At 38.5% G+C, this 12,433-nt stretch overlaps 1 protein-coding gene across 2 annotated transcripts in view; it reads left to right on the top strand.

The window, feature by feature from the left end:
* The first annotated feature begins 5,570 nt into the window (after positions 1-5,570).
* Positions 5,571-12,433, top strand: part of frmd4a (FERM domain containing 4A) — a 154,469-nt gene continuing 147,606 nt past the window's right edge. The window contains exon 1 of one of the 2 annotated variants that reach the window (XM_059506814.1): positions 5,571-5,650. Coding sequence is in view for 1 of the 2 variants with exons in the window: in XM_059506811.1 (XP_059362794.1) it covers positions 8,183-8,227 (45 nt within the window). In the remaining variant the exon portion in view is untranslated. Of the gene's footprint in view, positions 5,651-7,846; positions 8,228-12,433 lie in introns of those variants that run through there. The other variant, XM_059506811.1, reaches the window with a different exon arrangement.

Raw genomic sequence — 12,433 nt, forward strand, 5'->3', positions numbered from 1 at the left:
AAGAGCAGGAGGTGTTAACAGTTGTGTAGGGAGATGGTCAGAGTGGATGTTGGGGGTTTCAAATCTACAATAAAACTCATTCAGGTCGTTAGCAAGTCGTTGATTAGCCTCAGTGCAAGGGGATGGTGTCTTGTAGTTTGTGATGGCTCTCAGTCCTCTCCAAACTGAAGTAGAGTCGTTGGAAGTAAACTGGTCTTCCAACTTTTTAGCGTAGGTCTTTTTAGCCGCTCTAATCTCTTTGTTCAGTGTGTTCCTGGCCTGATTGTACAAGACCCTGTCCCCATTTCTGTAGGCATCCTCTTTGGCCTGACGAAGGTGTCTGAGTTTTACTGTAAACCATGGCTTATCATTGTTGAATGTTACATAAGTCCTGGTAGGAATGCATATATCCTCACAGAAACTAATATAGGATGTTACAGTCTCTGTGAGTTCGTCCAGATCGGTGGTAGCAGCTTCAAAAACACTCCAATCGGTGAGGTCAAAACAAGATTGTAAATCCTGCTCTGTTTCGCTGGTCCATCTCTTCACAGTCTTTACTACGGGTTTAGCAGATTTAAGTTTCTGCTTGTAGGACGGTATAAGATGAACCAGACAGTGATCAGAACGTCCCAAAGCTGCTCGTGGAACAGAGTGATATGCATCCTTTATTGTGGTGTAACAGTGTTCCAGTATATTACTGTCTCTGGTGGGACAGGTAACATGCTGTCTGTATTTTGGCAGTTCACGGGAGAGATTGGCTTTATTAAAGTCCCCAAGAATGATTAAAACAGAGTCCGGGTGTTGTTGTTCTGTGTCTGTGATCTGATCAGTGAGTTTCTGTAAAGCTGAGCTCACATGCGCTTGTGGAGGAATGTAAACACTAACCAGAATGAACGAGTGAAACTCCCGCGGCAAATAGAACGGCTTGCAGTTGATAAACTGCATTTCTAGATCAGGACAGCACATCTTCTTTAACACAGTTACATCTGTACACCACCGTTCATTGATGTAAAAGCATGTCCCGCCGCCGCGCGATTTCCCCGTTGATTCTGCTTCGCGGTCCGCTCTAAACAGCTGAAAGTCCGGCAGATGGAGTGCGCTGTCCGGTATGGCGTCATTCAGCCAGGTTTCCATGAAACACAGAGCAGCAGAGTGAGAGAACTCCTTATTTGTCCGAGAGAGCAGAAGCAGTTCGTCCGTTTTGTTGGGTAGAGAGCAGAGATTTGCGAGATGGATGCTAGGCAACGGCGTTCGAAATCCGCGCTTCCTGAGTCTGACGAGCGCTCCCGCTCGCTTTCCCCGTCTGCGCGTCCTGAAGCGCTTGATCAGCGCCGCTGCTCCTCCGATAACAATGTTCAGTAAAACGTCTGTATAATAGAAATCCGGAAAAATATCATGTGGTGTGTTCTGCCGAATGTTCAGCAGTTCATCCCTGGTGAAACTGATCGTGTTTGTTAAACAAAATACAGGAAAAACGAACAAAAACAGTACAAACACTGGAGAGCCAAGCACTGAAGCAGCCATGTGCGGCGCCATCTTGGTTAACATCGACCAAAAGGTGTTTTCAGTTCTCGAAAACACCTTAGTAACCATGATAGTTATTTATTTGTTTACTTATTTATTTATATTTTTATAGGTGGTAGTAAGGCGTTTTGATACAGTATGATATGGTCATCTTTCAGTGCAATGAGTTATCTAACTAGTGTTAGATGTCACGTGAAGTAGTTTAGAGTTGATTTTACTGCGGTTGTCATCAAACTAGGGCTTAACTGCATTTTGCAAACCAACATTTGGTTATTAGAGCTATTCAAATTAGCATCATTGTGAATGTCGATAGTCATGTGCTAGTGCATTTATCTTTGTGATTAGATGGTTGCGTATGTCGTTTTGTAGCTTAAGTGCTCTTTAAGGATTGGAACAGAAAGAATGGAATTCTGGAAATTACAGAACTGTATTTTGTCATCTTACATCCAACCAGTGGCGGCTCCAGACAATTTTGATTGGGGGGGGCAATGGGGGGGTCCTGGTCATTTCAAGGGGGGTCTCATGAAAACCAACAAAAAATACAGTGGACACGGCTAATAACTGCATATTACTGCATCGAAAATACATTTTGGTCCAAAAATAGCAAAAACTATGACTTTATTCAGCATTGTCTTCTCTTCAGTGTCTGTTGTGTGAGATTTCAAAACACTGAAGTGTAGTGATATCCGGTTCACGAACGAATCATTCAATGTAACCGGATCTTCTTGAACCAATTCACCAAATCGAACTGAATTGTTTGAAATAGTTCACGTCTCCAATAAGCATTGATCCACAAATGACTTAAGTGGTTAACTTTTTTAACATGGCTGACACTTCCTCTGAGCAGGGCCGTGCAGAGACCTTTGGAGTGGCAGGTGCTCAAGTATAAAAGGGGCACATGGAACAAGGCTTTAAATGGCGCTGTTCAAAATATCAATACAGCAATATATTGTGATGCATTCTTTGCTGATTCGCGTATCGATCTGGATGATTATGTATTGATACAGCAGCAAATGCTTTGATGCAGTTTTGAAAAAGAAACAATAGAGAAGACAATTTTAAGTTTCAAATAATAATAGCTCTGGGATTATAAGCTGAAATGTCTTAAATTGTCCCAACCTGATTGCTTTTTCTTCTCTGTTCTACAGAATAATTAAGAACAGCGATTATAGTAAAACTATAGAAAACACTTGTGCCTCTACATTTTCCTCTTTCTCACCAGCCTCTGTCTCCTGGCTTGCTGTTCCCTGCTCTCTTTCTGTCACTGGTGCCTCTACATTTCCCTACATCTCCTACATCTCCATCTCCTCATTTGATCTATTACTTTCCACTCTCTGTCCTGAACAAGGCTCAATTTACTATTTCAGCATTAATCTATTATTTTAACCATCACAACTACTCTTGCACCTAATCAATAAGTCCACCTTAAATATTGATACAAAACATAAAAAAACTGATACACTGGAATATAGTGATTAATATTATTATTACTGTTGTAGTTGTCTAAAATCGAACACCTTTGCAATGTAAACAAATGACAGGCTACATTTGTTATTCATATCCTTCAGACTGCAATTTGATGTCAGGTATATTATGCATTTTTTTATTGACATTGATATTTTTACATTTATTTCCAGAGAGATATTATTGAGTTTACTGGCTAAAGTGGTCTTGCTGTTGTAAACACTGTTGCTATTGTAGAAAATAATTATTATTTATTATTGCTCTGCGTAGTTTAAAGATAAACATTTTTTAATCTTTATCCCGGATATATATATATATATATATTTTAATCAGGAAGAGGGTGGGGGGTCAAAGCGTTTTTTTGCAGGGTCTTGAGACCCCCCAAGACCCCCCCCCTGGCGCCGCCCGTGCATTCAACTCTTTTCCAGAAACCTTATGTAGTGATAGTATAGTTGTATATATAGAAACTAACCACTAGGTGTCAGTATTATTATACTTACCTGTAGTATACACAGGCAGAGAGTTAGACCATCACATGTGTTGTTGCTGTTTCTGCTGGCAACCTGAAAGTGAATAAAAGGTAAGTTTAATTACAAACAGTTTCTTCATTGAAATAAGAAACATTACACCTTACTGCTTAGCTGTCAGCACCATTGTATGCAAATATGTTTGTTTTTCTTTACTGCTTAGCTTTGTGTTATGTGAGATTTCATTTATCCAACTCCAGCAGAGGGCACTGTGGATTTATTTTAAAACATTGCTTCCAGTTTGTCTGTCCTCTAGTCTAGAGAATAAATAATTTTTTGTGTGTGTGTGTCTGAACTCTGCCTATCTGTATTGAAAAACTATCAATTCTTGTATTAAAAGACAATCAGTCTGATTTTAGATTACTGTAGTTAATCATTATTTAAAAAATCTTGTATTTTGAGAATAAGATGATGTATAATAAGTATTTGATGTTTAAGATGAGCTTTACTGAATGCAAGAACATTCTGCACTTAACTTAGCACAGATAGAGTTTTGAAAAACATGTCCTTCACCAGCCACTCAAAATACAAAACCTTGAGATACAACTTTATTGTCTGATATTATTATTGAAATCTTTGTTGAGTGCTGCATGCTTTATTAAATCAACAGGGCACAGAAAGCAATTTACTGTAGCACAGTGTTCTTTCTCTCCTCTACCGCTCTACTGTGTTAAAAGTGATTTCACGACTTGTATTATATATATAGTGTGTGTGTGTGTGTGTGTGTGTGTGTGTGTGTGTGTGTGTGTGTGTGTGTGTGTGTGTGGTTATATGTGAGTGTGTGTGTGTATTTTTTATTTTTTTTTCCAAGGAATGGAAATGTAAAAGCATGAAACATTTTACATAAGTAAGCCCAACCTCCTCACAGTTTGTGTCCGGAAAACAAGAAAAAAAAAAAAGTATTGAGCCGTTTCTTCGGTGGTGGCGCATTAATAATTAATTCATCATTTGGTGTTCCTGTGGCTCAGTGGTAGAGCATTGTGTTAGTAGCCTGAATGCACTGTAAGTCGCTTTGGATAAAAGCGTCTGCTAAATGCGTAAATTTAAATCAGGTGATGATGGACTAGTCTGCAAATTATTGTGCATTCCTCAATAAGTAACATATATAACAATTCAAGCATGCAAATCCTGTATCAGCCTATGGTGTAATGTGGCCAGGTGTGAATGATTTATTTGTGCAATGACAAGATCAATACAGTTCTGGCCACAAATGGCTGCATGATAGACCTCTAAATGCACTTTTCTCACAGCTGACACTCAATAGCTTGCGAGAACATTATGATGAATAGAATGTATTCTATTGCAATACTGTATATTATATACTGTATATTCAAATGCATTTCCATTAATTAATATTTTTATTTTTGACTGGAGCATTACACATTTGGCATCGTATGAGACAATTCACTTATCTAATTGGCATATCTAACTGATTTGCATCATGTTAATGACACAAAAAAGACATAAATAAATTGCCAAGCAAAAATAATAATTAAAATCAATAACTGGCGTCTGTGTATTGATTCAGTACCGTGATAAAATCTTATTCCAGTACTAGACTGTATTGATTTTCTTCCCACTTATAGTCTTCACAGATCCCAAGAGATATTTTATATTCTCAGCAGGTTTCACTTGATTTAATTTAATTTAAGTATATAGTTGAATTTAAGTTATTTATTGGCTTTGTGGTGAGATTTGTTGTGGAGCAAGTCCTGTGTGTCAGAGAATGTTTTTACATATGAATTTTTACCAACAGCTGATGTGCGTTATGCTGTATTATTTATTCATTCACTTTAAATAATTTGTAAAAGTAATGGCACAGTCTGAGGTGTCTTTGGTGACTGTAGCTGTAGTCTAAATGGTGATATCAGATGCCAAAACTCATTTATAGGAGCTGAATCGTTTATGTAAATGAGACCTTTTCCACTCGTCATGTATGTGACACATCTTGATCTTGTTTATTTTCCAGACAGTTTAAAACTGCAACAGGATTTGACTTCAAGCGTATCAAGATTGGCCATTGCCCACTTCCAGTTGCGATTTTAGATCTTTTCTTCTTCTGACATTTAAAACCCCACTGAGAGGAGAGATGGAGGTGAAAGGACTGAACATTCCCAGAGGTCTTCAACAAGATAGCTCTTACCTGAACTACCCCAGTAAGTGGCCCGTTTAGCTCAAGATGATTTTTAAACATGGCATATTTATTAAAAGGAGATGAATGTACACTACTGTAATGAATAAACCTTCCTAATCATCGGGAAGAAGGAGGCGGGAACCGGTGGACAATCAAATGAAACTTTAATAATCAAAATAAACACAAAACAGCGCAACAGCCCCTCGCGGACGACTGTTGCGCACAAATAAAAATAACACAAACTAAAATCCAGGCCTGGTCCTCTCTCGTCTGTCACTGTCGTCGGTCCGGTTTTATATCCCTCCATCTCCTCCGTGGGACTCGAGACCGGCGAGTGTCGCAGGTGTCGCTCATCTCCAATCACTCCACCGGCCTCGCTCCTGTTCCCAAGTCCCTCGGCCCCGCCCCACTCATCACAACTACCATTCAATATTTTGGGACTTTTTTAAAGAAATTAATACTATTGTTTGGCAAGGATGCATGAAATTGATCAAAAGTGACGGTAAAGACATTAATAATGCTACAAAAGATTTCTAGTTTAAATTTTTTTTATTCAACACAGAATCTTGACAAAAATATATCATGGTTTCCACAAATTAAACGGTACTACTGTTTTCTAAATTCATAATAAAATGAGCAGCAATTCAGCATATAAGAATAATTTCTGAAGGATCATGTGACACTGAAGACTGGAGTAATCATGCTTTATTTACAGGAATGAATTACATATTAGTAATAGTTTTTGGAATAGACTGGTACTAGGTTATGCATTGAGAGATTTTATTTAAAAAGATCAAAGCAAATTTGATTCTTCACAATCTGTTCCTATTAACTGAAGTGGATAAAAATCATAGCGTGTTTTGACCACATTCATGAATGAAACCTCAGCATGTATTGTTTGGACTGACAGTTTTTGATTGACAGAGCTTAAGCAGAAGCAATAATGTTTTGATTCTGTCATGGCAACGAAGACCCTCTGCCACACCCCGGACTCCCCCCACCCCTCTGTCTCGAGTCAGTCAGTCAGATCGCGAGTGTGACTTCATTTATCTTTGTTAGCCCACTGCTGCTCTGGAGGGCTAATTAGTCCTGTGTGGGTTGGAAGAACCAGCCAAGGAGAAACAGTGTGTGTGCATGGAGAGAGAGAGAGAAAGAGACCCAGGTGTGTGAACTTCAGTAAAACTACAGAAAGCTAATCTTTTCAAAGGGATAGTGCTTTTTTTTTTTTTTTACTGAGGTAGTGTCACGTGGGACGGGATCTTGTAAGGAGAAGTAGAATCTAAAAAAAGGAAACTGCAGCCTTTTCACCTTGTGGATTGTGTTTATTTGAGAAAAAGAGAGGGAGAGTCACTGTCTCTAATCATATGTTTGGGGAAAGTATGTTAGGTCCCCTGAGGCTCCTTTCACTATTGCTTTCTCTTTCTTTTTTCTTTTTTAATCCCTTACTCATTCATTCATTCTTTGCACCAAGAACAAAAGCACAGGTTAGAACTGGATCTTTATGTTTTCTAAAGAGAATGTGAGTGGTGGTTGCAAAGACAGATGTCAATTAAATAAAATGATATATATTCTCTACTGTTTCGTCAAAGTAAATATAAAACACTAAAAACCAAAAATGATTAAATTTAAATAAGTGGATTTAGGCATCACAACAATAAAATTTACAACATTTTTTGGTTTATTACAATTTTAAATTTTGCTTATTTGTGTTATATTAAATGATGACAGCAAAGGTTATGAGTTTCCAATCTAGTCTGATCGGTTAGAAAAGTACTACACTACGATTTGAGGTTTCTCATGCCTGAAGAACAAATAATATGATTACACACCGATTTTAAATATGTATGGTTAGAGGTTTGTTCAAATCCTTTACATTAAGTATGAATCATTCATTTTCTCTTTTCCATTTAGACAAAGTGATGCTAGTAGCTGTCTATTGGCACATGTAAATAATTTAATTTGGAGTAAAGTGTGTGTATGTGTGTTTGTTCATATCCTAAGTGGCCTCATGGTACTTGATATGATTTCCGTATTCATTGATGGGTGTGTACACGTTCTCTCTCTCTCTCTCTCTCTCTCTCTCTCTCTCTCTCTCTCTCCCCCCACTCTCTCCTAGCATCGTGTTTGGTTGTATCATTTGGATTTGTGAACGTGAGATTGTGTGTGTGTCTGCAGTGCTGCTTGGTCATTTGAAACTGCAGTCTCTGCCTCCTCTCAGACCGTATGTGTGTGCGAGTGTGTGTCCGTCCCAGTTCTCCATCCTCAGGGAGGAGGGAGTCTAACAGGCTGTTGGAGATCAAAGAAGAGACATTTCATTTGGATCAAGGACGGAACTTGAACAGTGCTTTGGGATTTCTAAACGGAAGGGGAGAGAGTACGAGAGTGGGGAAACTATCGTACAGTGTCCTGTGAAAGAGTAGATGATACGTTACTTGAGCGTTAACTGAACGTTGCCTGGACAATTTTGGAGGTGTTGTAGAGCGCACCGGTTACCTTTAAGGCTTCAACACACTACTTGAACGTTACCTAAAGATTAGTTTATGGTAAAGAAATCATGGCTGTGCAACTGATGCCCGAATCTGCCGTCTGCCTGCTCATGGTGAGTACAAAGCCAACTCACACTGTACACCCACCCACTGAAAAACACCCTCGGGATTGAGTTACGAACTATCTGTCACATCTTGATTTGATTTATTTGACTGCAGCTCAATTTTTCTTTTTACTTTACAAACACACACACAAAAGCCGAAGCACATGCACTCTGCAGCACAAAACGCTGACCGAATTGCAGCACAGTACACTAACATTGCAGAGAAGAACCCCTGACAGGTATCCTGACATCAGCATTCGTGTTTCATCTCTAGTACTACTGCCTCAGTTTTGAGAGACAGCCAGAGTTCGGCGGACACACATTTGCAGAGAGTGTGCTTTTCGAACATTGGGGTTTCATTACTGCACGATGGCTTCTTTTTAATAGTGCTGATTTTTGTTTCGCTGACTTTGTATGCGTGCGCACTCACGCCGTTTTGCTGAATGAGGTGGATTCAATCTGAATTGTGTGAAATCAGGTGGATGATTATTATTAATTTTGTGCACCTGTTTCAGTGCGATTTAGTTGGTGTATTGTGCTTTTGAGAGGTGTAGAGAGAGGTGAAGCTGAACTAGGGAGGTGTAAGATCACCTCTGGAAAGACGAGGAGAAAGCATGTCACTGCCCTACCTGTAACAGCTGTCTGTCTCCATGGTGATAGGCCACGACTCTTTCTGACATCCCGAGGGGAAGGCGGTGAGACAGACAGGGAGACAGAGACACAGAGCAAAGTGCTTTGCAAATAAGCTTTCATCTTCTATTTCTCATTTTCTTTTATCCCCTTCTACCATCTCTGTAACTGGAGTTCAGAATACCTTGGAATCAAATCCAAATCTGCAATTGCTTTGGAAGATATGTCCGGGGATGCTGTGGTATAGCAATTTTGGCTGTTACTGATATGAGAAGCATAAATCTGAACTGTTTTAAAAATGTACGGTAAAAAGGAGATACAGGTACAGGTGTACTTTTTTTTTATGCTGGTGTAAGCAAGATAAGAAAAATTCAATGATATATCTATACCATATCAGTCATTGCTAATAAAGTAGATAATTCAATAAATATTCACTTTCATACTGTGAATTATGTCTGTCTGTCTGTCTGTTTGTATGTCTCTGTCTGTCTCTCTATCTGTCTATCTGTCTGTCTGTCTGTCTGTCTATATATCTGTTTTATCATTCTGTGTTTCTGTCGTTCTATCGATCCATCTTTCTATAGAGACATAAACAGTGATAAACAGTATAAGTGTATATCTTCAGTTCTCCTTGTGCTTGTCAAGTTCTCTTTCTCTCTGTTTATTATCATTCAGAATTGTTGCCGGGACGGTCAAATGATTCACACATGCACATTCACACATGCGTTCACATATAAATCCCATTCCAAATCTAGACAGCTGGACATGTTGAGTATTCCTAAGGGCACTTCATCTTCCCTTGTTTTTAGGCAGTGATGATTGCATTTCCTTTGTATAATGTATTCATTAAACAACCTCAGCTGCTGGATGTTTTTATAACACTAGAGTGCACACTCAAGAACACACTTTTTCGTGTTAAATCTGTGGTAACACGTGAAATATTAACATGAGTTTGGGCTGCCTCTGGATGAATATTAATGATGTATCTGCTGTGAGCATTAATATTTCAGTCAGGATGTTAATTAAGACGCTTGACATTTGTAAGAAGCAGCAAACCACAATAAAACACAAGCAGGAATCCATGGGAAACACTGTGGCTGTGTCATTCTCATTCTCTCTCTCTGTCTGAGGGGGACATTTGTTGGTAAATGGCTGCCAGCCTGGCTGATGAAGGGCCCTTTTCCCTCTTGCTTTCATTAGTCTTCCAATAAAAGCAGCGAGCACTTCATATTTTCATTCGTCTCCTGCATTTTACCAGGATGCTCAGACATGGTTCAATGTCATGGTGACATCACAACACACAGCCTTTTCCTTTGAAGCACAAAAACCTAGACGGTAAAATATGATCAAAGTTATCGGTTGATCTGGGGGGATGCTGAAAATTATGCACACAGTATGAGAAGAAAACTGGCTCTTTTTTTTTTTTGCTGTTTAGGATTTGCATGCATCAGGGGACTAGAGTCATACTGTAGTATTCATAAATAAAAAAGAAAGTAAAACTGAACATCTTTAGCTGTTTTTCTCAGTAGATCTGGTGGGACGTTGCACACAATCAGAGTAAACTGGATTTTTTTTTGTTAGTCGTTTATAATTTGCATACATCATGGGATTCAATATCCATTGTGCTGTGCTAAGTTGCAAATTCTTTATCTAATTCCTGATCAAAAATGAACAGCCTTTTAAAAATTGCTTGTAAATCTCTCATTGTGCTACATTATCACCAAATCTTTGATTTAATATTTTTGTCGTCATGCTTTCTTTTAGGGCTCCACGATAAATCGCAAGCGATATTTATACTGGATCATTAATGCTGCTCCATGTGATAGCGTGCAGGTGATGGAGATTTACCGCTGATTACAGACCGACAAGCAGAGATTACCGCTGCTTTAACAATATTGCATGCGATTTATCATGCAGCCCTACTTTCTTTCAATTAGCACAGTTTTTTTATTACTTTTTGGAGTTGATTGATCTGAGCTTATGCATCTCAGTTTTTGGAAAAGCGTTTTTGTGGTTAGTTATTTTTTATTTATTTATTTTTTCAAAAACTGAGATGCACTATAATCTATATAATTTGTGTAGGCATTTTTTGACTTGTAACTCCACAAGTATAACAAAAAGTGCAAAAATGATCAGCTTTTTGAGGGAAGTTATGCACTATGTGAGAAAATCTGTCAGTTTTAGTCCAATGGAATAACATTAGCATAACTATAGCATTTTCAGGAAATCAGTTGTTCTGCTTTATGACACCATGTCTGATGATTCCCAGTCTGTGACACGCCCTACCGCACCACACCGCATGCGGATCCTGTCCTGACCCATCTGTTCGACTGCCATGGTCACCCCACCTATCAGCTCCTCCTTAGCCATCTTGCCAACATCAAACTAAATCATTTTACAGAAACTGTCTGTGACTGGATATGTTAGCTTAACAGACTCATTTCCTGCTTTGTCAAAATGCACTTATCACACGTAGCTCTTTTTATGATGAATATTCTATTAGTTTCAGTATCCTGCTGTCAAATCATGTTATTACCTACGCAGTGTATTAGCTCAACAATGCAAGCTTTCATTCTGAGAAATTCTGCTTCCTTATGGGAACTGCAAGTGGCATCTGTGTGCACTGTTCTCCATCCGTATTTGTGTCTAGATCAATAGCCTTATCTGTCTGAGATCCTCTGGGATGTGCAGTACAGCTGTGCGACCATCAGAATCTCATTACGACTGCAGATAGTGGCTTTTAAATGCGTTCTGGTATTGGCTGGTATTTCTGTTTGTGTCGTTTGTCTGGTGCTCCTGTAGCTTAAACAGTACTGCATGGTTTTAGCAACTCCAAGGTCATGGGTTTGAGTCTGATGTATGGTTGAACTGATAAAATGTGTAGCTTGTGCTTTGAGTCACTTTTGATAAAAGCATAGCAGAGTGTAAATATGATTGATGGGTTAAGAACAGTAGCAAATTGGTATAAATGATATGAGGCATTTAGGGTAATTGGAGACATGGTAAAATAGTTAAAATATTAATGTTTTTAAAAAAAGTTCATCCAGAAATTCAAATGAAAATGTACTCAACCTCAGGTCATCCAGTGTAGATGACTTGTTTCTTCCTCAGAACAGAAATTTAGCATTACATCACTTGCAAGGGGAAGTCATGGCTTGGTGGTTAGAGAGTTTGACTCCTTATTCTTATCCTTATTCTAAAGTTTAAACTGAATCTTGCATTACAGTAGTAATGTTGCAAACGTTAAATGGTGAGCATGGTAATTCTTAGCACCATTGCATATCGGGGTTATTTGATTAGCAACATGCAAAAAAAAAAGTAATATTGGCAATCGTATTATATATTTTGAAATGTAATTTATTCCTGTGATGCAAAGCTAACATTTCATCATCATTACTCCAGTCTTGTGTCACATGATCCTTCAGAAATAATTATAATATGCTCATTTGCTGCTTATTAAACATTTATTATTGTCAATGTTGACAACAGTTGTCCTGTTCAATAATATCTTGAAAACCATGATTGTTTTGGTAGAAATGATGTGAGTGTCCATAGTAAATGTTTGTAAGGCGTAGCAGTGAACAC

The sequence above is a fragment of the Carassius carassius genome, chromosome 23 (genome assembly GCF_963082965.1).
Source record: "Carassius carassius chromosome 23, fCarCar2.1, whole genome shotgun sequence".
Taxonomy (NCBI): domain Eukaryota; kingdom Metazoa; phylum Chordata; class Actinopteri; order Cypriniformes; family Cyprinidae; genus Carassius; species Carassius carassius.